The 25,000-nt window shown below is 44.5% G+C and overlaps 4 protein-coding genes across 5 annotated transcripts in view; 3 read left to right on the top strand and 1 right to left on the bottom strand.

Annotated features, from left to right (window-relative positions):
* The first annotated feature begins 591 nt into the window (after positions 1-591).
* On the top strand, positions 592-5,185 carry LOC134177472 (vang-like protein 1). 2 transcript variants are annotated; one of them, XM_062644253.1, is made up of 2 exons: positions 592-706; positions 3,639-5,185. In XM_062644253.1, the coding sequence occupies exon 2, from the start codon at positions 3,684-3,686 to the stop codon at positions 5,169-5,171; it is 1,488 nt and encodes a 495-aa protein (XP_062500237.1). In that variant the 5' UTR covers positions 592-706; positions 3,639-3,683; the 3' UTR covers positions 5,172-5,185. The 2 variants fall into 2 exon arrangements, with proteins under 2 accessions (XP_062500237.1, XP_062500236.1); XM_062644252.1 differs by having other exon boundaries at positions 593-697.
* Positions 5,186-5,343: 158 nt separating this feature from the next.
* LOC134177477 (palmitoyltransferase ZDHHC3-like) lies at positions 5,344-12,403 on the bottom strand. Its single transcript, XM_062644259.1, has 10 exons — positions 12,257-12,403; positions 11,974-12,062; positions 11,844-11,908; positions 8,644-8,735; positions 8,542-8,586; positions 8,410-8,471; positions 7,725-7,812; positions 7,581-7,653; positions 7,404-7,512; positions 5,344-5,475 (listed from the first exon to the last, which is right to left on the bottom strand). The coding sequence occupies exons 1-10, from the start codon at positions 12,373-12,375 to the stop codon at positions 5,399-5,401; spliced, it is 819 nt and encodes a 272-aa protein (XP_062500243.1). The 5' UTR covers positions 12,376-12,403; the 3' UTR covers positions 5,344-5,398.
* A 368-nt stretch (positions 12,404-12,771) lies between these two features.
* On the top strand, positions 12,772-20,672 carry LOC134177471 (cilia- and flagella-associated protein 45-like). Its single transcript, XM_062644251.1, has 14 exons — positions 12,772-12,845; positions 12,913-13,096; positions 13,163-13,238; positions 13,309-13,378; positions 15,714-15,962; positions 16,842-16,928; positions 17,214-17,277; positions 17,342-17,369; positions 17,524-17,707; positions 18,058-18,344; positions 18,624-18,699; positions 18,764-18,801; positions 18,866-19,090; positions 20,438-20,672. Exons 1-14 carry the CDS (start codon positions 12,843-12,845, stop codon positions 20,517-20,519), a joined length of 1,653 nt encoding a protein of 550 aa, XP_062500235.1. The 5' UTR covers positions 12,772-12,842; the 3' UTR covers positions 20,520-20,672.
* A 32-nt stretch (positions 20,673-20,704) lies between these two features.
* Positions 20,705-25,000, top strand: part of LOC134177755 (agrin-like) — a 6,400-nt gene continuing 2,104 nt past the window's right edge. Inside the window, exons 1-5 of the mRNA XM_062644531.1 lie at positions 20,705-20,819; positions 20,881-21,114; positions 21,814-22,029; positions 22,871-23,107; positions 23,944-24,183. Of these exons, the coding sequence (XP_062500515.1) occupies positions 20,705-20,819; positions 20,881-21,114; positions 21,814-22,029; positions 22,871-23,107; positions 23,944-24,183 (1,042 nt within the window). The remainder of the gene's footprint in view (positions 20,820-20,880; positions 21,115-21,813; positions 22,030-22,870; positions 23,108-23,943; positions 24,184-25,000) is intronic.

The following is a 25,000-nucleotide window of genomic DNA, read 5'->3' as shown; positions in this document are numbered from 1 at the left end:
CCGATGTTTTGTGACTGAAATTGCATTGAAATATTTCGCTTGCGACAGTCGTTCCATAGAGGACGTCTAGATCTAGCTGAGTGAAATATTGATCAAGGCTAGACTCATAGTACTTCACACCCTAAATTGTCTAGAGAGTGATCAGTTTGTGGCAGCTTTCGAACAAAAACACCATTTACTGGAAAGAGCGCGCAAAGTAAAGAAAACAAGTCAATTACGACAGTAGAGGGTCTAGTACTTGTACAGGGCCGACGGAGCCGCAGCGGCAGCAGCGGCCATGGCCGCCTCACTTTTTGAAAACTCGAATTCAGCCAGGGAACGATTGCCTCGTATACTTCCGGTCTAAAGGTAGAGCTGATTAAATAAAATAATAGATTTGGTCATCTACCGGATTGCGGCTCTACTAATATGGTGACCGTTTGAAGTCTCCTACGACTTCTCTGGATTCCCCGACCTCTGTGACAGCACACTGTACGCATGCTCACTACTCATAGATGTGTGCCAAACCACACCTAGCGTGCGCTAAGCCACACCCACTAACACGCGCTAGGCCGCTCTACTTTCAAGTTGCTTCCGTCGGGCCTGTTGTATGAAACTGTTTCGAACAAAACTGATTTGCTGTTCATCGAGTGCATTCAGCAACAGTCGCTCTCTAGAGGACGTCTACTATATCTAGCTGAGTGAAATATTGATCAAGGTTATCAAGGTTAGACTCATAGTACTTCACACATTAGTTATCAGTCTAGTATGTGCTCGCTCGCACAGATGGGAATGCAATGAGTACCCATTATTATTTTTATAACATGAGTAATACTAATGACTAATAATATTTAGAAATAATTAGTAAAATGATAAAAATTAAGTAAATAATCATTATTTAATATTAACAAACAATAAATTATTATGTTGATTATTGTGTGTGTGTGTGTGTGTGTGTGTGTGTGTGTGTGTGCAGTGTGCGTTGTGTGTGTGTGTGTGTGTGTGTGTGTGTGTGTGTGTGTGTGCAGTGTGTGTTGTGTGTGTGTGTGTGTGTGTGTGTGTGTGTGTGTGTGTGTGTGTGTGTGTGTGTGCAGTGTGTGTTGTGTCTGTGTGTGTGTGTGTGTGTGTGTGTGTGTGTGTGTGTGTGTGTGTGTGTGTGTGCGCGCGCGCGCGCGTGCAGTGTGTGTTGTGTGTGTGTGTGTGTGTGTGTGTGTGTGTGTGTGTGTGCGTGTGTGTGTGCAGTGTGTGTTGTGTTGTGTGTTGTGCAGTGTTCTCGCCAGTACCATCAGTACCGTCATATTGACGTTTGGGAAGGGGAAAACAGCAATTATTGACGGTTGGAAACAAAATTGGAAAGCCTTAGCATGCTTATAGTGTGGGATCACGGATCTAGCTAAAGACGTTAGTAGTCTTGATGGCGCTAAAGTTGCTACAGAACAATACATATTCTCATAATCATAGAGAGTGCATGGTCTCCTTGTTGGTATTTAGTTGAGGTGCATTCCTGTTGACCTTGCACACAAAGAAGTGCTAATGAGACTGTGGTTGCAGCAGGTGTTCTACTAATTGCTGTTTATCTTCAATCTCATGTATTGTACACCCTTTTAGGTCAGCTTGTAATATTTCAGTCAACTTGTTATTGTAATAATCTGCTGAACATTATCTGTCTGTCTGTCTATGTTATGTCTAACAAGGTTATGTTCAATGTGCTTTCAACAAGATCTGAGTGGCAATTATATTGAATAGTCTACCAATCATGCAGTAACTTAACGTCTTACATAGAGACTTCTGACGTTTTGTTAGTTAGCTAACCGCACTTCTTTTTAGAATTGTGGTTTATGTCTATCATATTTTGTCTTATCTATGGAACATACGTTAGCTACTCCTAATATACGTACATGCATCTGACTCTAATACAAGTAGGGAACAGATAAGGTAATTTTATGACGTCATAACGACAGTGGGCATTGGACTGTGTGTGCGTGCGTGCGTGTGTGTGTTTGTGTGTATGTGTGTGTGTGTGTGTGTGTGTGTGTGTGTGTGTGTGTGTGTGTGTGTGTGTGTGTTTGTGTGTGTGTGTGTGTGTGTGTGTGTGTGTGTGTGTGTGTGTGTGTGTGTGTGTGCAGTGTGTGTGCAGTGTGTGTGTGTGTGTGTGTGTGTGTGTGTGTGTGTGTGTGTGTGTGTGTGTGTGTGTGCAGTGTGTGTGTGTGTGTGTGTGTGTGTGTGTGTGTGTGTGTGTGTGTGTGTGTGTGTGTGTGTGTGTGTGTGTGTGTGTGTGTGTGTGTGTGCAGTGTGTGTGTGTGTGTGTGTGTGTGTGTGTGTGTGTGTGTGTGTGTGTGTGTGTGTGTGTGTGTGTGTGTGTGTGTGTGCAGTGTGTGTGTGTGTGTGTGTGTGCAGTGTGTGTGTGTGTGTGTGTGTGTGTGTGTGTGTGTGTGTGTGTGTGTGTGTGTGTGTGTGTGTGTGTGTGTGTGTGTGTGTGCAGTGTGTGTGTGTGTGTGTGTGCAGTGTGTGTGTGTGTGTGTGTGTGTGTGTGTGTGTGTGTGTGTGTGTGTGTGTGTGTGTGTGTGTGTGTGTGCAGTGTGTGTGTGTGTGTGTGTGTGTGTGTGTGTGTGTGTGTGTGTGTGTGTGTGTGTGTGTGTGTGTGTGTGTGTGTGTGTGTGTGTGCAGTGTGTGTGTGTGTGTGTGTGTGTGTGTGTGTGTGTGTGTGTGTGTGTGTGTGTGTGTGTGTGTGTGTGTGTGTGTGTGTGTGTGTGCAGTGTGTGTGTGTGTGTGTGTGTGCAGTGTGTGTGTGTGTGTGTGTGTGTGTGTGTGTGTGTGTGTGTGTGTGTGTGTGTGTGTGTGTGTGTGTGTGTGTGTGTGCAGTGTGTGTGTGTGTGTGTGTGTGTGTGTGTGCAGTGTGTGTGTGTGTGTGTGTTCAGTGTGTGTGTGTGTGTGTGCAGTGTGTGTGTGTGTGTGTGTGTGTGTGTGTGTGTGTGTGTGTGTGTGTGTGTGTGTGTGTGTGTGCAGTGTGTGTGTGTGTGTGTGTGTGTGTGTGTGTGTGTGTGTGTGTGTGTGTGTGTGTGTGTGTGTGTGTGTGTGTGTGTGTGTGTGTGTGTATGTGTGTTAAAGTGCACACAGTAATAAATAACTAGATAAATTAGTACATAATAATCATTTACAGTTAATTATGTAATTAATAATTATTCAGCAAAACATAATAAATTAATTTCACAACACTTTCACAAATTAAAAATATTTTATAAAGTAAATTGATAATATTAATTTAAAATTGCAACCATATAATACATTTGCAATTAATTAAATTATCAGACAACTATAAATTAATACATTTTGCAAATAAATAATTTGCAATGCGTATACATAAATTAATTCAACAAAATCAAACAGCAGTATAACTGTAACCCTAGCGCATGCGCACCTCGGGTTAATTGACTTTTTACACTAAGTGCCTTCTCTTGGGTCGTTGTCATGTACACGGGCCAATAAACACGTGCGTGGGCTTCAGCGTCAACATCCGCTATCTCCTAATTGACAGCCGCCACTGTGGTTCCCGCCACAATCGCCACTTCATCGACAGCTTCGCTTGTGTCAAAACATCACGTGACGTCGCGAAATGGCAAACATATTGATATCAATGACAGCTTGTTGTCATTTTCCAGGTCGCTCTGAGGCTTCCCGATCTCCATATCTCCGACTCGGAACGCATGGAAGACGAAGTCGTAGAGGTCGAGGTAATCAGACAGGCCGACGACTGGGGCCAGGCGTCGAACGTGAGCGCGACGACTGGCTCGAGAGCGGACGGAGGCGACTCAGCGAGCGCCCTCGGACGTGGCCCATTCTTCATTCACGGCGGCGACGACGACGATCTTGGACACGCGACGAGGGCGCCGCTGTGCGGCTGCCACTACTTCTGGAGTCTCACAATCGGCTGCCTCGCGCTGCTCACTCCGATAGTGTTTGTGTGCGCGCCTCTATCGCCGAGCTGGGAAGTGGCGACGGAGACGAAATCAGAGTGTAACAACGAGTGCGGGACGTTAATCGTCAGTTTTGGTGTTCGTCTACTCGTTTTGTTTGTCGGCGTGTGCGTCCTGTTGCTGAGAAAGCCACGCGCGACGGGCCCGTCAATACATCGGATGCGGTCACTCGCATTGCTACTCTGTGTCGTCGTCCTCGTCGCCTATTGGCTGTTCTTCGGTCTCGTGTTGGCGGGAGAGAAGGAGCCCGACTATAACGTCATACTTCGATTCGCTAACTCTCTACTCGACGCCGAGCTTTTTCTCCACTATGTCGCCGTCATCATGATCGAGATTGGGCGCTTGCGCGCGCGATACAACGTCAAGGTCACGCGCAACTCCGACGGCTGGTCGCGCTCGTACAACGTCGGCCGACAGAGCGTGCAGGAGACGGCCTACGACGTCGTCAACGCTTACTACCGCGACTTTCCCGACGCCCACGCATCGATGCTCGCCTTCGCGAGGCAGTCGTCGCCTCGCGCTTACAAAAACCACGTCTCCGGTCTCAAGTTCTACGACATCGACGTCATCGGAGAGGCGGACCCGACGTCGGTGAGCATCTCGAGTCGCTCCCGACGCCCGCCGTCGAACTCCCGACGCGGCGGAAAGAGCCGACGGGTGAATCTCGACGAGCGCGTCGCCGAGGAGTCGGAGAACGAGAAGAAAATCGAGCGACGACGCGCACGACTGATTGCCGCCGTCGACGAGAGTTTCAATCTCATCAAACCGACGAGAGCGACGGGCGGCGCGATGATGGGCGCCGACGAGGCGGCGGCGGCCATCTTTCCGAGCATGGCGCGAGCTCTACAGAAGTACTTACGCGCGACGCGGCAACAGTCGCGCCACAGTGCGGAGTCGGTCGTCAACCACTTGTCGCGCTGTCTGCGACTCGACATGAGCTCACGCGCCTTCCTCCAGCGCTACTTCGCCGTTCCGACGACATTAGAAATAGAACGCGAGCGGGACCGCGAGGCCGACGGCGACGCCACGCCCCACTCGTGGCGCCTCCTCGACCAGTCAGGCGGCAGAGCAATCTCGGGAGGTTTGGAATTCCGACTGCAAAACGTCGAGGTGAGTCTCATCGTCGAGATAAGCGACCTCCCGGAGTTACGCATCATCAAAGGCAAAGAGTACGGGAGAGGTTTCCACCTCAAGGTCAACTCGGAAACGACAGTGTAGAGAGCAGAGTGTTTTTCTTTAGTATTTTTTCGCGTTTTTTTCTTAGTATGAGACTATGTAAGAGATACAGGACGCATGAGCATAATAAGACGCCCTCTGGATTATTACAAGCTTTCTTTTAATTAAATATAAGCGTAAACAATGCCGTTGCGGCGTGTACTTGCATAGCAAACATGCCTCCATGAATGGCTGCTATTGTACGCATTCAAGTTGTGGTCTTGTCTTGTCTATGCGTCCCAGTGGTGGCTGCTCGTCGAGTTGGATAGACGTGGAGCAACCGGTAAGAGCCAGAGACACTTGCGTCCTGGGAGAGAAGGGGAAAAAACATGATAATCAGAGTCAACATGCGTGCAGTAGGCATACACGTGTGGACAAGGTAATAGATATTATTTCTGTGTCTACAGAAAAGGAGCAAAGGGCTGCCAAGAGTCTTTAACGCCCGTGTGTGTGTGTGTGTGTGTGTGTGTGTGTGTGTGTGTGTGTGTGTGTGTGTGTGTGTGTGCGCGCGCGCGCGCGCTGTGTGGTAATTTGTGTGGTAACGAGTACCATCTTACTGGAAATCGCAATACCAACCGACCTCCCACTCAGACCTCATGCGTCTGGATCCTTCACAAGGCGCTAATGTACTACACAGATCAAATTGGGACCAATTAGGATCGAGATCTACATCAGCATGCAGCCTAACGTCTGGACAAGGGCACAGTGAGACCATTCAACTTACTGCTCAGTAGACTCACAAAACGTGTTGTCTATGGAAGCACAATGTTGTGGTAGACAATGTGCTTTTAGTGTGCTGTATGTGGTTTTACAGTTGGTCTCATATTACTGGTGACCCATTAGTACATGCAGACAGTGTCAACAGCAAGTTATTCTCTACGCATCCCACCAATATGCCAGAGATGTGACTCATACTACAGTACAAACCTAATCATATGATTCTATGTCATACATTATACTTATCATTGCAGCGATCAGTACAAAAGGGTCACTAACATTAGAGGCCAAATGAGTACAGAAGCCAAATGACTAAGGATATCGAGAAGCAAATAATGGAATATCTATTAAAAGGAACTCTTAAAACAGTGCATCCATTTCGTCCATCCCTGGGTGGGAATGTTATGGAATCGACTCTGATGGACTTTCCACTGGGTGTTCTAAGAAGTCGTCGTGTACAAAACCCAACACACACACACAGACACACACGCGCGTGCGCACACACTCACACACACACACACACACACACACACACACACACACACACACACACACACACACACACATTAACAGCCATGGTCTACATGGCCATAACTAGCAGACTGCAAGTTGACCTCAAAGATCAGTGTGGAATTATTTTTGCCTACCTAAATGGACCTATACAGTCCACATAAACAGTCCAACGAATGGATGTAAAACAGGGTACTCACCGCACGCACCTCATTCAGTAATGACAAAACAAGTAAGATTGCTTTCAAACCCAACAAGCACTCGCATGTCATAAGCTAAACGACATACAATACACTCAAACTCCCCTTATCCGGGCAGCCAGGCAGCTTGGGACACGGGCACTGTTCATAAATCGAAATTGTCCAGTTCTTGGAACACTCCACCGTTCTCAAAGCACATTGTACCTTTACCTCTATACCTCGATCCATATTTCAAAGCATGCACCGCAGAATGTCATACATACAGTCATTACATATTCATTCTCTTAGAGTCTATGTCACTGGAAACGGTCGTTAAAACTAAATTTTTGGGACAAAACTAAGTGTTCAACGTTTGTTAAAGAGACTCTCTTTATAGGCCACGTGGTCCACTGTATAAACACGTAACATGATTAAGTGTCCGGTAGATGGGAGTTTGAGTGTACACAGGATAAGTCAGTGGCTTAACTGAATGCCCCAAACAAAGTAGATAAATCACTAAATCCTAACCCACATACTGTGGCCACTATGGGGTACCACAACCACAGCCCCCCTGTGACCCTCAATGCCTAACATGATCATAACACAGCATTTCTACAATACTATAAGCTTTATGCTTCCCTATACAAGACACACCAATTCCCAAACGATGGCAACACTGGGTAGTGCATACAATTAATTAAATTACTTAACACATAATACACAAACGCAGTCTCGTTGATGCTCACATGTCTGTTGCAGTGTATCACTGTATGTCTACACAATCGATGTCGTGTGATGTCAAGATGTTAGCGGTTTGATTGTTACTCACCACGTCCAAAGACTTCCGTTAGAAGAGCCATCTTCGATTTTGGACTTCTGTGCGGCATCTTCCGCTGCACCTGCTCTACTTGTGTCGAATCCTCAAATATTCCCTGAATCTGTGCAGCAGCAGTACACTCGCTCGTACACACAAACCAAAAAACATGTGACTGTTTAATTAACTGACTTGATCGCAGCCAATAAGAATGACGAATAGAAAAAATAGGACGCATTCTATGATGAGAAACATGGAGCACACGCTGTCATCATACAATACAGTATATTATGTTAAATATATTTCCAATAATTTCTGAGTGTGAAAATCACTTACATGGAGGAAGAGGAATCGACTTGCTTGTGACCGAATTGTGTAATCCAACAAGCAATAGTTAAGATAAACGCGTAAGCACAACCGACACCTATGCAAAATCGTAAGGATTAGACGACACAAGTATTAGTTACTATCGTTTTCACACACACACACACACACACACACACACACACACACACACACACACACACACACACACACACACACACGGCAAAATGACAAATGGATAAGGAGCTGCTGTCACACGGTAATGCCCCCAGCCAGATGGCTGGGTTCCTGTGCACTAAACAGGAGCTATGGGCCCCGCTAAGCAATCTCCTGGAGCCTGGCCAGGTGCTCGCAAAAGCACCGACTGCGACGCCCACTGTGGTGTGGGCACCCAAAGTCGCACCCGGAGGCCTTTGCCACCCCAGTCAAAGACCAGGTACTCATTATACTCCCGAGTCAAGAGAGGCAATTGTGTGTAAGTTTCTTGCCCAAGGAAATTATGCCATAGCTCGCCATCACTGTGACTTGAACCTGCAACCCTGCAAGGTCACGGATGTAATCACTCCGTAAGATGACTCTCTAACCAACTGAGTTATATCACATGCACACACACACGCACGCACACACACACACACACACACACACACACACACACACACACACTTCCATGTGATCAACAAGCCCCGTTACCTCTCACCTGTGTACAACAGAAACAGAAGGAAGTATTTCTGGTTGAATTCTCCAACACAATTGTTGATCCTACAGCAAAGACCAACATTGTCCCACACAGCAACACAAACATAACAAAATTTCTTGCACGACGTCGTACCATGGGCAATGATGGTCCATCTTTCTAATACATCGCCTGCACGTCCTACCCACACAACATGATATACATACATTGTCTACAATAAATTTTGCTTCAAACTACCTGCAGTGATGTGCTCTCGGAGGTCTGTATGTCTCACATTTGCTGCACAGTGTCCAACTGGTTTTGACCAGTGAGTCATCCGAACTATCATCCTAGACATTACTGAGTTTCAATAAATGACCTGCAATTTTTCTATCTGGCTGTCCTCCTGTCTGTCTGTCTATCTGTTCGTTGTGTGTGTGTGTGTGTGTGTGTGTGTGTGTGTGTGTGTGTGTGTGTGTGTGTGTGTGTGTGTGTGTGTGTGTGTGTGTGCAATGTTAACAAAAATGAATCATTGTGTAGGAGATCAAAGTGTGTCTGTACAGTATCGTATAGATGGCAAATTCTACAACATTCAGAGATTTATGGCAAAAACCAAGACATCAATTACAAAGTTTCGTGAGTTACTATATGCAGACGACCGTGCTCTTGTAGCACACTCTGCTAAAGAAATGCAACACATAGACTCCTGCTTCAACAATGCTGCTGTCAGCTTTGGCTTACAAATTAATATAAAAAAAACAGAATGTTTGTTTCAACCTGCTCCAGGAGCAGAAACAACAGCTGATGATATCTTTGTTTCTGAAGAAGCATTAAAGAAAGTATATACATTTTCTTATCTTGGCAGTGTCATCTCTGATGATTGCACCGTAAATACTGACATTGCTACATGCTTGCAAAAAGCAAACAGATTATATGGTGCATTTCAAAAGAGGCTGCAGAGTCAAAGAGGTATCAAAGTAAAAACTAAAATCAAAGTATACAAGGCAGTCATTCTTACAACTCTTACTTGTAAGAATTGTAAGGGTCACAATCATAGACGCTTTACAAGAGAAACATTAAAGAACTTGAAAAATTCCATCTTCGTTGTCTGCGTCGTATCTTGCGAATTCATTGAAGTGAAAGAGTGACAAATAGTGAGGTTCTGAAACAATCTGGTATGACAGGAATTGAATGTATGATAACAAAACAACAACTACAATGGGTCGGTCATGTAACAAGAATGAATGACAGGAGGCTATCAAAGCAAGTGTTCTATGGACAGTTGTTAACTGCTAAGAGAATAAATAGTGGCCAAAAACTTAGATATAAAGACATGTCGCGTCATCATCTGCAGAATGTGGGCATCAATCAGGACAATTGGGAGTTACTGGCGTCTGATCGTTTGGTTTGGAGGAAGAAAGTGTCATCTGGTCTGAAGAAGTTTGAGAATGAAAGAATGAAAAATTAGCAGAACAACGACACATACATCAGCAAATGGCACAAGGAGTAACTACAAGTCAATATGTATGCACCATCTGTCATTGTGATTGTCATTCTCATATTGGTCTCTATGCACATGAACAAGCACGCAAGTGGTTGAATTCTAATCAGTAGAAAAGTCATGAACTCGTACACGAGTAGCGGACAATGAATGAATTGGCTGGGAAATGGCTTGAGGCAATTTCTTGTTCGCAAAATTTTAGTCTTACAAATGCTCAGTTTTGTACTGCAGCTTATATGCGACTTGGAGTGTCCCTTCCTCAGCTGAGTAGTATCAAGAAATGTATCAACCAATGTGGTAAGGACGTTGATCAGAAAGGTTACCATCTCCTAACATGCAAGTTTGGTAGTGGCCCCATTCGTCATCACGATCACTTTCTGGATAGCTACTACGACATGCTGCGATCTGTAGATTTCTGTTGTAAGAAAGAGATCACGGCTCAATTCGAAGGCAAGCAACGCCCTGATATTGCAGTTTACAACTACCATGATGGCAAGTTGTTGCTCGACATCACCGTAACCCACCCATGGTCAAAGACTAACTTATCAGGTAGCAGTGAAAGAGCTGGATTTGCTGCAACTGCTAAGGAGAAAGAGAAGAACACAAAATACCTGACCAAGGCGTCTAACCTTGGACACCTTTTCCGACCTATTGCTATCGAGGTCTACAGAAGATGGGGGGAAGGAGCTGAAGAGACACTAAAAGAACCTTCATTGTTGGCACCATCTGTCTCAAACGTTTCTTCCAGCCACTTTAAGAGGGATTGGTCCATCCGGTTAGCTGTCTGTCTCCAGAAAGAAAATGCACAGATGATACACAACAAGATCCTCAGCATTGTGGGCAAAACATCAATTTGGCCAGGAAACTGATAGCCTGCCAGCTGGAGGGTTTTTTGGTTTTAGCTAAATCGTAGTAGGGGCTCTTGGCCCTGGTTATTTTATTTTAGAAATTTATCTGTTGTGATGGTAATATCTCTCAAATATATATGAATGAATGAATGAATGAATGAATGAATGAATGTGTGTGTGTGTGTGTGTGTGTGTGTGTGTGTGTGTGTGTGTGTGTGTGTGTGTGTGTGTGTGTGTGTGTGTGTGTCATATGTGTGTGTGTGTGTGTGTGTGTGTGTGTGTGTGTGTGTGTGTGTGTGTGTGTGTGTGTGTGTGTGTGTGTCTGATCCAGAGATTTCCGGACTAAGTTCCAAAAATTACATGGAATATTCGTAGGCTCCTCATCATTTCAAATTTCACATATTTCACATGATTAAACCCCATCCCTGTACACAGTCACACGTGTACATCATGATTTTATCATGTTCATTTCCTTTCATTTCCTCATGGCTTCGTCTTCTCTGCCAAGTCCCATGTGTTTGGGGCATTTCCAAACCACTCTTCTAAACGGTGTTTACTCACTCTCCTCCAAAGCCATCATGGCCCATGACGTTTCTAGAATCATCATGTCTTATATCGACTGTGCAATGCATCCGACAACAAGCCAAAGATATTCCTTTTGTACAGGAAGTATGTAGCACACTTTAGACATCGACAAATTCGTTCTGTTGACTTCTACTACGGGCATGCCTTGTTTTTAGAAAAGTCTGACTGTGTTCCGGAACGTCAGGAATGTAGCCTAAATCTGCCCCTAGTGTGTGAGTATGTTCATCTCTCTGTCCGTTTGTTTATATCCATGTGTACCTCACTATACTGCTGCCTGTCCAGCAAGAAACCAATCCATTTCAAGGCACGTGACACAATGTCACCCCAAGAGCAACACACGCGCGCGCGAGCACGCACACACACAGACACACACACAGACAGACAGACACACAGACAGACAGACACACAGACAGACAGACAGACACAGAAATACACACGCACGCATGCACGCACACACACACACACACACACACACACACACACACACACACACACACACACACACACACACACACACTCCTCACCTTCGATTGACCGCCCAAGCGGACTTCCGAAAAGTCGAGTTTCGTCGAAGCCAAAGGAACTTGACCTACAAATCAACGAGATTGCAAATGAATTGCCATAGTAAAGACACACAAATATCGATTTGCCCACCTGGATCGCCCAATACGGCTCTTACATGAGATATAATAATAAGCACTACGATTATATTAAACACGAGAGAATGTACAGTCGACCAAGAACTACAAAACGACAGAATCAATGAATGAAACGCTCAGTACGTCACCATCCCCTACCCCTGCCCACGTGCTTACTCACCTACCCACCCAACGTCAAAGCTAACGTACACACGTAGTTCTACTTTAGAAACGATTGCGAATATGAAAGCATCGACTTAGCTGCTAGAACGTCACTGTGACGTAATATTAGAACGTACCTGGTCTCGTAGGAAGGAACTAAAACTTTTACAACCACAAAATCGGCATACAAAACGAGAAGAAACGTTACAACTACACAAGCAACGCCACATGGATCGTTCCGAAAAACAAAACCCATCGACGTTCGCGCTGTCAATCGAAGAAACAGAAAATATTAACACGCATGCGTTGAACTGATCACGTGACACAAAGCCAAATTTGCCCAAAATGTTATAATAAAATTATTCGCAGATGTTTAAGTCTAAAATGTAATTTTGCTAATTTTTTTCTTAAACATTTTCTATTTTTAAAAATAGAAAGGACTACAAAATGCCCGAATAAAATGTTGCACGCATGCGTCAAAATTAAATTAGTTTAAAATGGTACAATAAAATTTAAACTAATTACTTTAAATTTTATTAAATTTAGTAAACATACAAATTTAATTTAAGATATTAATAATTAATTAATTTATTAGATTTGACCATAAGCATTAAGCACAGGTCACGAGACTGCGAAGTGCCCGTATGTTAATCTCCACGGCGACGGCCGATTGTGTCTTAGTACCCGATCTCAGTCCGCAAGATCTCCTGCTCCTCATCAACAATGGTAAGCATCAATACGTTCTATCTACATGTCGATAAGCAATCGATTCACGACTGTCTATGTCGCCTAGCCTCAGAGTACGAACGGATCAGTGAATTCCGTCTCTTCTGGCGCTTCTGGATCCTCCAGACGCTCTCGACGCTACCACACAGTCAACCAATCATCGGGCGCTGACGAATTACTATTCGGAGAACCGGCTAGGACGCAGCAAATGAGCGGCAACAGGCAAAAACCGCCTTCACCGCCGACGAAAAGTAAACAGTGGAGAATACCGGTTTGTCGCCGTCCTGACGGGCTTTCTGTATTTTCGTTTCGTGTAGAGAGTAGGAGGTCGCGTGCTGGAGGTGATCCGGAGGTTGTGCGAGTGGTGACGAAGGATTTGATCCGAACTATCAAGTGGGCGTGGCGTTGATGTGTTGATGCGTTGGATTTTTGTTGATTGTGACCCGTTTGGTGGACGTTTTAGGGTTCCTGTGCAGGAGGATCCGTCGGGACATTCGGTGATTATTCATGGTGGAGAGTATACTCGTATTAAGGTGATTTAGAAGTTCAAGTATTAATTGACTGAGTCTTTTGTTGGAAACTTGTTTTCTGGAACAACTGTTTGTTTGTCTGTCTGTCTGTCTGTCTGTCTGCTTGTCTGTCTGTCGACCTGTCTGTCTTGTTGTGTCTGTGTGTCTGCATTGTTGTCTGTCTGTCTGTTTGCCTGTCTGACTGTATGTTTGTCTGTCTGTCTGTCTGGTTGTCTGTCTGTCTGTCTGTCTGCCTGTTTGTCTGTCTGTCTGTCTGCCTGTTTTGTCTGTCTGTCTCTGTCTCCCTATCTGACTGTATGTTTGTCTGTCTGCCTGTCTGTCTGTCTGTCTGGTTAGATGCCATTCCTACTTCTGATAGGCACGCACTTAAAACAAACGACTTTTCTATAGCGTCCTATTTGAGGTTGGGATTGGCTTTACCGTTTACCAAGTGGGTGAAAGTGTGTGACTGTGGACAACAACTGGATCAACAAGGATACCACCTACTAACATGTAAATATGGAGGAGGTCCTGTCTGGACCCACAATACTATCTTGAAGGGTTGGAGTGAATGTTTGAGTGATTTGCACATTCCCCATCAAACCGAACCCCGGCATCGTTTTGTTAGTAGCGAAAACCGTCCTGATATGACACTCTTTGATTCTGAAACAGGACAGAATCTTGACGTGGATGTTTCATTAGCACACCCATGGAGTAAGGATGCTCTCAACCACGCACACAGAGAAGAAGGGTATGCTGCAAAAGTAAGAGAGGAGAAGAAACTAAAGAAATACTCAGGAGAGGTCCTGCATGGTGGTTTATCATCCAAGTGTGTTCCACTAGTCTTTGAACATTTTGGTTTGTGGGGCTCGCACGCACACAAGTTTTTGTCTCATATATCTAGGCAAAGCTACAATACCACTCATGCACATCCTTTTAACAGCGCTCAACGTTTTAAGGCATTCTGGAGAAAGCAATTTTCCATCATTCTTCAGAGATGCAACGCCAGAGTGATTTCGAGGAAGCTGTCGAGATTTTCATGCAGTACAAACGACAGTGACATAATGTTTGACTGCAATGTTGTAGGCCAAGTCCATTAATGTGTTATAATTTGCTTAGTTATGAAGGACTGGTAGATATTTGAAAGTTTCCTGTACATACGTAGAGTTTTGATGATAATAAATGAATCTGTCTGTCTGTCTGTCTGTCTGCCTGTTTGTCTGTCTGTCTGCCTGTTTGTCTTTCTGTCTGCCTGTTTTGTCTGTCTGTCTCTGTCTCCCTATCTGACTGTATGTTTGTCTGTCTGCCTGTCTGTCTGTCTGTCTGTCTGTCTGTCTGCCTGTTTGTCTGTCTGTCTGCCTGTTTGTCTTTCTGTCTGCCTGTTTTGTCTGTCTGTCTCTGTCTCCCTATCTGACTGTATGTTTGTCTGCCTGTCTGCCTGTTTGTCTGTCTGTCTGTCTGTCTGTCTGTCTGTCTGTCTGTTTGTCTGTCTGTCTGTACAGTTGTCTGTCTGTCGGTTTTTATAGTTGTCTATCTCGAGCTGTCTGGCTGGTTGTCTGTCTGTCTGTTTGTCCGTCTGTTTGTCTGCCTGTTTGTCTGTTTGTCTGCCTGTTTTATCTGTCTGTCTCTGTCTGCCTGTATGTTTGTCTGCCTGTCTGTCTGGTTGTCTGTCTGTCTGCCTGATTGTAAGTCTGTCTGTACAGTTGTCTGTCTGTCTGTCGGTTTTATAGTTGTCTGTCTCGAGCTGTGGGGCTGGTTGTCTGTCTGTCTGTTTGTCCGTCTGTCTGTCTGCCTGTTTGTCTGTCTGTCTGTCTCTGTCTGCCTGTCTGACTGTATGTTTGTCTGCCTGTCTGTCTGGTTGTTCGTCTGTCTGCCTGTTTGTCTGTCTGTCTCTACAGTTGTCTGTCTGTCTGTTGGTTTTTATAGTTGTCTGTCTCGAGCTGTCTGGCTGGTTGTCTGTCTGTCTGCCTGTTTGTCTGTCTTGTCTGTCTGTACAGTTGTCTGTCTCTGTTGTCTGTTTGTCTGTCTGTATAGTTGTCTCTCTTGAGCTGTCTGTCTGTTTCTGTTTGTCTGTCTGTCTGTATAGTTGTCTGTCTCTGTCTGTCTGTCTGTATAGTTGTCTGTCTCTGTCTGTCTGTCTGTATAGTTGTCTGTCTCTGTCTGTCTGTTTGTCTGGTTGTCTGTCTGTCTGCATGCATGTTGTCTGTCTGCCTATCTATCTGTCTGCTTGTCTGCCTGTCTGCATGCATGAATGGTTGTCTGTGTGTCTGTCTGTCTGTCTGTCTGCTTGTCTGTCTCTCCATCTGTCTTTCTGCTGTGTGTACTTAATGCATCTCACGTATATACACAATTCTTGCAGGCTGCCTCTCGTGTATTATCTCAAGATGAACGTGAAGCAATGCGTGAAGAAGCTAAACAACTCAAACTACAGCAACAAGAAGCTTGCGTCGAACGCAAGAAGGCAATGGAGCAACTAGAGATGACAAGAAATCGCGATGCTCGTCCTTCAGACCTGGAACAAGAAGCCGTTGAGCAGTCACAGTACTTGTTGAGTAAAGCAAGGGAGCAGATGGAGGAACAAGAAGACGAGATTAAGAAACTCAACGAAGTGAGTGTGTGATGGTGTAGCAGCAGCTAGAACTTGTGCGTGTTGCAGTGAAGTAACGGTAGATGGTGTGGTGAAGTTGTGAAAATACTATCTCCATGTGTCTGTCTGTCTGTCTGTATGTCTGTCTGTCAATCACATATATTTGAACTTCTATCTGTATGTCTGTCTGTCTGTCTATCTGTCTGTCTGTCGGTCTGTCTGTCTGTCTGTCTGTCTGTCTGTCTGTCTGTATGTATGTCTGTCAATGGTATTATATTTTCATAAATTAGAACTATTACAGGCTAAATCAAACTAAGCAAAGCACGATACACTACATTACAATGACAACTAAAAAAAAACTAAACAGTGTCTGTCTGTCTTCTGGATAACGTGGATGGACATCACAACGTGCACGGCCACCATAGAAGACGCCTAGCGCTGACGCGAGGTAAAGATGCGTACAATCCATGATGACGATGCTCAAACAAAGGAAATGTTGGCGCAAAGACACGAAGAGGGAACTACCAAACAATGACTTGTAGACAGCAGACTGTGCAGATGGAAAGGTGAGCAAACAAACGATCAAACACGAAAGGGGGCCCCAATGGCCAACAGAGTCATAAACGGCGTTAGCGGCTGAAGCCGCGAACGATGACTTGGACGACAACTTGAAAACTCTTCTCCTTGATCCTTGAGACGAACAGACTAGAAATGTGTAGTTCGCCACTCTCTATCCGGGATCTGTCTGCCTGTCTGCATGTCTGTCTGTCTGTTTGCATGTCTGTTTCTCTCTGTGTGTGTTTGTCTGTTTGCTTATCTGTCCGTTTTTATCAATATCTGTTATGTACAGTTTTGTGTGTACTGTACCTCTTGTGATGTTGCCTGTTGTGTATGATGCAGCTAATTCTGAATGCCAAGTGTCATACCATCAGAGATGCACAGCTGGAAGAGAAACGGACAGTCGTTAAAGAGATGAAAGAAGAAGACGTAAGGCTCAAACAATGCTTATAATCGCTTGGTGTGTGTGTGTGTGTGTGTGTGTGTGTGTGTGTGTGTGTGTGCACGCACGTGTGTGTGCCTGTGTGTGCCTGTGTGTGTGTGTGTGTGTGTGTGTGTATGTGTGTGTGCATGTGTGCCTGTGTGTGTGTGTGTGTGTGTGTGTGTGTGTGTGTGTGTGTGTGTGTGTGTGTGTGTTTGTGTGCATGTGTATGCATAAGCACAGGTGTTGCTTTTCATCTCTTCGTTTGCAGTCACTACGTTTCTTTTGTACAGCAACGGCTTGATGCAATGATGGAGGAAGAGCGTCAAGCAGCTCTAAAGGCGTATGAAGAAAGAGGTCAGCCACTTCCACTTGTCACACACTAAATCACATTGCACACACCATTGTCTATATCTTACAGAACAAAGACGACGTGAAGAGCGGCTGAGGCAAGTTGATTCTACTTCATATCATTTAATTGATATCAATAATTTTTTAATGTTAATTGAGATGTTGTATTTTGAGGGAATTAATTTATGCATAACATTAGCAATTTGGTTATTTCATTTGTTGTTGTTTTATGTAAACGTGTGTTGGTATTAGGGGTGCTTTGACTCTACATGACCAAATTGAGGGTCGTGAACAGCAGCGTGTGTTGGATGAGGAGAAACGCGACCAGGAGCAGCGAGCTATGCTGCAGTACTTGGAAAGATTGAAGTTGGAAGATATGGAGAGTTTAGAAAAGAAGAGGAAGACACAGCTTGCGTTGATGGAGGATGTCGCAAAGGTAGGAATATCAGAACATTGACCGTTGATATAAACTGAGAAATAGACGAGTGATGGTAGGATAGTGTGTTGAGATGTAGGTGGAGACATTAGTATATCATGACAGTGATGGATGTGTGCACGTATGAGTTAGTAGATAAATGATTAGAGAGACTTATTGACAAACACATGGGCAGACATATGGAGATAGATTGACAGACAAATTGGGAGACAGACAGACAGAGGGACGACACAGAGACAGATACAAACAGACAGAGACAGATACAACAGACAGAGACAACTAGACGACAAGACAGATGAAATTTGAAATCAGTTTTGTTCTATGGGCAAACCCACTTTCTTCTCAACCAGGCAAATGAAGAAATCCAACGACTGAAACAACTGGAAACCGAACAAGAAAAACTTGCAGAGAAGAAGGTGGTTGAATATCTCAAAGCAAAAGAGGAACGAGAGTTGGCATATCAGAACGAACTGGAGAGGCAGCGCATTGAGAAGGAGAAGGAAATTGCACGTTTGAGGGCTTTGCAGGAACGTGCACAGGACAAGCAAGCAGAAAAGGATGCTCTGAGAGCCAAGAGACATCAAGAGGCATACGAAAGAGAGTGGAGACAGAAGGAGAAAGATGCAACCCTGATGAAGTAATAACAGTTTTTGATCAATTTTGTATTTTCTGTTTGTCTGTCTGTCTGTCCGGCCGTCTGTTTGTCTGTCTGTTTGTCTGTCTATCTGTCTGTCTGTCGTTATATATTTTTGAGCACAAGATTATATTACATTTCAGCAAAATCTGTCTGTCTGTCTGTCTGTCTGTCTGTCTGTCTGTCTGTCTTTGTCTGTCTTCTTACCTCTCTGCTTGTAAGTCCAATTGATTACAAGCTTAGGTTATGATCAACTATGCCAATATGGTTCTCCTCATTCAGATGTCAGACTGAGCAGATGCTCAAGCAAGCTAGAGAACACCAAGTTCTAAACAAAGAACACTTTCTAGCAGTGCAGGTGAGAACTACATCAAAGTCTCATTCTTTCCAATGTATGTCCCAGCTTATCTTCCACTCTTCAGGCACAACAAGACCGAGCAGAGTTTGAACGCGTTCTAAGGTATGTAGCTACCTAGACACACATGAAGTCATCTCAAGTGTTGATTTTGTTATGTAATTTCTAGAGCTCAAGAGGCTGCTGTAAAGAGGGATGAACGGAGTCAACGAGTGTCTCACGAGAAGCGAACCAAGCATGCTTCTGAAGTTCGACGCCAGATAAGGGAGAAGGAGAAGGACAGAATGACAGACAGAAAGTCATTCTTTGAGGAGGGCATCAAGCTGGATCAGGAGGCGAAAGAGAGGAAAGAAAAACTGAATGAGATCAAGATGAGAAAGCTTCAAGAATTGAGGTAAGTTTGAGCGTGTAGGTATAGACCTATCAATGGGTGACAAAAGGAGATGAGATGATCAATCAAATAGGCAGGCAGAAGCCATCGAATTGATAGGGAGTTTGATGAATGGGTTGACTGCCAGACACAGTGAGGACAGACAGATGGTGATAGCTTAGTAGCTAGTAGTAAGGTGATGGGACTGGTGGGAGGGCTAGTTGATGGCCAGGTGGTTGTTCAAATTTTTAATTGGGCATGCAATGGGTATAAGCATATACCGGTAGGCAAGTAAAATAGAGAGGGACAGACAGATGGATGTAAGGAGGGGAAAGCAATTGATGATTGATTGACAGACAGAGAGACTCTAAAATCCTATGGACAAAGTTGGCAGTTGAACATGTCGATAGTGGACAGACCAGCAGACATGCAGACAGACAGACAAACGGACAGACAAGCAGACAGACTGACAGACAGACCGACAGGCACAGACAGACAGAGCAACTGGTGACTCAAGCGGATATCATCAGATTACATGCAAAACAGAGGGTGGTCCTGTGTGGTCACATGACTCGATCATGTCTGTGTGGTCAGAGTGTCTAAACGATCTCAAAATTCAACGCAAAAAGAGCCAAAAGATAGATATGCTACATCTGACAGCCGCCCAGACATTGTTGTTTTTGATACTGGTATTGGTTCCAACGTAGATTTAGATATAGAACTTGCTCATCCGTGGAGTTCGGACATATTTCCAACGTCAGCCACTATGGAGGGAGCAGCCACTGTTAGAAGGGAAGACAGGAAGTTGGCTCTCTATGAGAAAGAAAAACATCCTGGTGGATTGTCTGTGAGAGTGGTTCCACTAGTCTTGGAACATTTTGGAAGATGGGGCAAGAAGGCAGAGACCTATTTAGATGACTTGTCAAAACGGTCAAAGGATGACTTTGGAAAATCAAACAGGGCAAAGTTAGTTTAAAAGACTATTTGCGTCAAAGAATTGCCATTCAATTGCAACATTGCAATGCCAATGTACTTCTGAAGAAAATCAGTACTGCCTATTAATTCGGGACAGGCCAAGTGCCCAGACTCGTAGATGTTCTATAGAAAAGGGATCACATGATCCCTTTTAACCAATTAGTAGTTAAATATATATTGTATTTAGTTGTTAGTTGTTTTCTCTTGCTTTTATTGTCATAGGACAAACGTAGTTAGCCATTTGCTATTGTATCCTAATTCAAATATGAAAAATATATGTATTGACAGACAGACAGACAGACAGACAGACAGACAGACAGACAGACAGACAGACAGACGGCAGCAGACACAACAGCATTTGTACCATGCCTTCATCATCTCTTGTTTGTCATTTAGAGATGCTGGCGTACCGGAGAAATACTGCGCCGAAGTGAGTCGACGAATTCACGCACCTCCCGCCACATTTACAATGTCCTAGCCCTCGCAAGCAACCTCTACGTTGCACATCAACGAACACACAGTATATCAACAGATCTAGACAATATCGACCTAGTGTTGTACACACTTAACTATATAGAGTCTAGACACTTTGTTGTCGTACAGTTAGTCGAATAGATATCATCTTATTCTATATACAACGTCAAAAATGAGCGTTTACAACTAATGATTCTTAGCTATTGTTTGAGGTCACGTGAGTTCAGACATTCCGAGACAACAACAATGGCGTCCAGTTTCTTTGTCCTTCTCGCCTGTCTGCTCTGCGTGCACGCAAGACCGAGTATGTTACAATCACTTTGCAATATCCAGATAAATGGATGCTTGCATATCTGTGTATTCAGATGGCTTTTTGGTTGAGAATTTGGTGGCTGATCCGACAAGTTGTGTGAAAGATTCGGACTGTGAACACTATGGGCTATGTGTGAATCGGCAGTGTTTGTGTGACAGACCGTGTCCGATGATTGTCCTCCCTATTTGCGGCAGCGACGGGCGCACCTACCAAAACGAATGCCTAATGAAGGTGGCGTCTTGCAAAGAGAAGAAAACCATATTCGTATTTGGCCAAGGCGCTTGTGGTGAGTACTAACCTAGGAATGATGATGCCTTCGTAAAATTAGGAGTAGCACATATGGCACATGCCAAAAATTCGTAAACAAACAAGTAACAAAGACTTGGAGGTTAGTCTTGCGTGTTCAAGTTTGCCAATATTGCAATCAAGATGAAAGGGTTGTTCTCGTGGTTGGAACAAAACGTAGTGTTTGCCCACAGGAGGTGTTGGCTTCTCCGAGTATGCATACATGCATGCAGTCTGAGGGTGGGATCTAGGCTGTGCGTAATTTTCAATCCACACGTTCAATGCAACAAACGGGTTGGTCTATCTAAAGAGTGTCGTCTCCGCAAAGGTTGCACTTTGGCTACTGCATGTAGTCCCTGAAGACGCATGCCCATATATTGTCCCACTCCTGTCATCATGTAACATGCGACGTGCTCTTGTAGACTATACGACTGATTGTATTGCCATATGCGATCACAATTCACACAAGTGTTATAATATATAGTATTGCCATATACGATCACTACTCACACAAGTGTTATAATCTAATTACATCCTATTGCATAGATGTATTGAAGAATATATAACTGCATGCAAATGGCCAAAAATGTTTTAACTGTCGAGCAGGTGGACAGACGGACAGTTAGTTGTATACGTCGATATCGGGCAGCTCTTGCTTAACTCTTACAAAACACCTCGTTTTACGTCTATTTTCGTTTAGAATCATGTGAGGACGACTCCGATTGTTCAGACTACGGTCTCTGCAATCAGCAATATCACTTGTGCTTCTGCGTCCGACCCTGCCCTGCGCCCAATCCGGACAACAGCAGCACCGTGTGCGGCAGCGACGGCAACACTTACGGCGACTTGTGCGACATGCAAGTCGAGGCTTGCATGCGCCATAAAATGATCACAGTCATTCACGCAGGACCCTGCGGTCAGTCGATCAAAACAGCTCGAGTTTGTGTAAACACAAGACAGTAGCAGCTAGTGGCGTCGCTCCATGGGCCTCCAAAAAACTGGGGTGGCAGCCATGGGCGTACCTGTATGGTCAGACGAGAGGAGGTTTGCTCTGTTTGAGACATATAACATTTGTTGGGAACTCTATTAAGGCTCGTAGGCTATCATGCTACTCACTACATGTGGTAGTATAATTTCCCATAAACGACAGCAAACAGCAGCTAATGTCAGAATAAAAATCCCGGAAGTTTCAATAGTTTCTGGCAACACGCGGCTTCCCTCGTTTCCAGACTCTCCCACCTTTGTCTTGTTCGTTACCCCCTATATACACGCAAAGCCCGAAACAAGCTAAACAGAAGCCTAATTCACATAGAACGCGTCCAAATTAGTGGCCACTGTATAGGTCACGTGCACCCAATGACCAAGAGACAACAGAGCTGTGAGAGGGCCCCCGCCAGGTACGCGCTTGGCAGCGGCTATGTAGGACTAACTTACAAGTTCTGGTCAGTGGCGTAAATGTGCTTGAGGGTGGTTCACAAATCGCAAACAAAATTATTGTTTCCTAGACATTTTGTGACTGAGCCGTTTACTTCTTGCACGGATAATGATGACAACCAGTTTTTCTGATGATAGTACTAGCACGTAGAATCTATAACCATGTGTTGCAAATATTGACGGACGAGGGTCGACCAGCAAAAAACTTTAGACTGAAAAGTAACTTCTTCAATCATAGGGACGGACAAAAATGATTAACTGTCGAGCAGGTGGATAGGGCAGTTGTATGTGAAATTGGACAGCTTTCCAATAATTCTTTAATTAATACTCATCGTTTTTACGTCTATTTTTTTATCTAGAATCGTGCAAGGACGACTCCGATTGTTCCGACTACGGTCTCTGCAATCAACAATATCACTTGTGCATGTGCGCCAGAAGCTGCCCTCAGGGCTACACGGTGTGTGGCAGCGACGGCAGCACTTACGACAACCCGTGCGAGATGCAAGTTGAAGCCTGCATGCGCCGTGAAATGATCACAGTCATCCATGCAGGACCGTGCAGTAAGTAGATCGAAACAGCTCGAGTCTGTGTGAACACTAGGACAAGCAATGGCGTCGCTTGGCTATCGGCCTCCGAAACTGGGAAGGAAGCAGCTCTACAGGATTAAACCTGCAAGTTCTGGTCAGTGGCGTCTAAATGGGCTTCTCCAGGGTGTCACAAATGGCAAGCAAAAATATTGTGTTTTTCTAAACATTTCCTGACTGAGACGATTCGCTTCTTGCACGGATGACGACCAGTTTTTCTGATGATATTAGACTAGCACTTAGAATCTACAACTGCATGTAGCAAATATGGACGGACGAGGGTCTATCCGCAAGAAACTTTAGACTAAAAAATTCCTCAATCATAGGGGAGTAAGGTTTCGAGGTTCAGGGGTGAGAAGGTTTTCTTCAACCATAGGGGCGGGAATTATTAAGGTTTCAAGGCTAAGGGTGGGAAGATTTCGAGGTTCAGGGGGAGAACTACATCTACAACTACATAACTACATAGTAACATAACTACATCTGCTTAGTGCATTTAGGGGTAATGCAGTAAGGCGGGAAAATAATTTTGAGAGTCTTGGGCAGTTGGGCTTTTGACCTCCTTGGCCCCCATCCATCCATGCACGGCCCGATTCATACGCCTATGTCAAGTTCAGTGTTCAGTTCTGTTGAATTGTTTGCCGTATACCAAAAGAGATTGCTCTAAATGCTTTGAGAAGTTGTGAACGGAGATCGCATGCAACCTACGAGCAGAATAGCCACGCCATGGCTCGCCAAGCTATCCCATGGCCCACTCGAACCCCTTAGAGCGGCGCCACTGCAGCAGTTCAGCGTGCAATTGCTGTTGTTGATAGTAAACTGCAATAAGACCTCTGACTGTTCCGACTATGGCGACTGTGACTTGAAGACTCATCGATGCTGGTGCATTCGACCTTGCCCGCCGGCAAACAACAGTACTCGAATCTGTGGCAGCGATGGAAAAACGTACCCTAACACGTGCCAGATGGAAATCACTTCATGCCAACAGCACCGTCTCGTCACGGTTGCTCACCAAGGACCCTGCCACATAAACAGACAAACAACAGAAAATCTCTGACGTCATAATGTTAGCGTCAAACTCATTTTCGAGTTGAGTAGAATTAGAACTAAGACTTTCGTGTTTTGGTTGTGATGCGTATATAAGTGGCAATTGCAAGCTAAGTTAGTATTATTGTAATTTTGATCTGTTGACTGCATGTTGCTAGGTTTGATCTGTAGTTTGCTAGTTTGATCTGTACTGTAGTTTCTCAATGTGTGGGTTAATTCCTCAAAGAGCCTCACATGCTGTATATTTTTATGGATAGACGCTGATTTTTAGTGGTACTTAACTATCTAAAACAAAAAACAAGACATATATGACGTCATAATTTGGGTCAAACTCATTCTAGTCAAATTCTGTTTAACGATATCACTAAGTTCTAAGTGTTTTTGTACACTGTTAATGCCTTTCTACGTCTAGAAAGCTTATTTTCTATTAAATTAATCGACTGTCCCTGCTCTAATCCACACAAGGTCTTGGTCCCTAAGGGAGCCTCACATGCATATGCTACATATTTTCACGACCTAAATATTCTAGCCTAAATAATAAGTATGCGAGCAGTTAAATCAGACCATAAATACCGTGAAAGCGCTCGAATCTTCAGCGTCACATGATTCGCCATAACTCATGCTATCTCACGTGATCAACTATAGTTGAGCAGCTCAAGAGATTGCATAACAAAGCGGCTTCGTCATCATGAAAGTCATTATTCTTTTCAGCTTCGTCTCTCTGATTGCAGCAAGACCCAAAATTCAAGGTATTAGCAGCTAGACAACGAGGCCACGCCTCCAGTCTCCACCTTCGCACATAAATTGACTCGTTTGCTGCCTTTT

The sequence above is a fragment of the Corticium candelabrum genome, chromosome 3, assembly GCF_963422355.1.
Source record: "Corticium candelabrum chromosome 3, ooCorCand1.1, whole genome shotgun sequence".
In the NCBI taxonomy this organism is placed as follows: domain Eukaryota; kingdom Metazoa; phylum Porifera; class Homoscleromorpha; order Homosclerophorida; family Plakinidae; genus Corticium; species Corticium candelabrum.
This window is presented reverse-complemented; position numbering and strand designations above follow the sequence as displayed.

Bases quoted from the DNA above. Each gene is read 5' to 3' on its own strand.
- LOC134177472 (XM_062644253.1), top strand. From the start codon at position 3,684: ATGGAAGACGAAGTCGTAGAGGTCGAGGTAATCAGACAGGCCGACGAC.
- LOC134177477 (XM_062644259.1), bottom strand. From the start codon at position 12,375: ATGGGTTTTGTTTTTCGGAACGATCCATGTGGCGTTGCTTGTGTAGTT. The intron at 11,909-11,973 runs GTGGGCAAATCG...GTTGATTTGTAG, and splicing joins AGCCGTATTGGGCGATCCAG to GTCAAGTTCCTTTGGCTTCG. The intron at 7,513-7,580 runs GTCAGTTAATTA...GCTGCTGCACAG, and splicing joins TTCTTATTGGCTGCGATCAA to ATTCAGGGAATATTTGAGGA.
- LOC134177471 (XM_062644251.1), top strand. The intron at 13,239-13,308 runs GTGGGCGTGGCG...TGGACGTTTTAG, and splicing joins GATTTGATCCGAACTATCAA to GGTTCCTGTGCAGGAGGATC. The intron at 15,963-16,841 runs GTGAGTGTGTGA...TGTATGATGCAG, and splicing joins AGATTAAGAAACTCAACGAA to CTAATTCTGAATGCCAAGTG.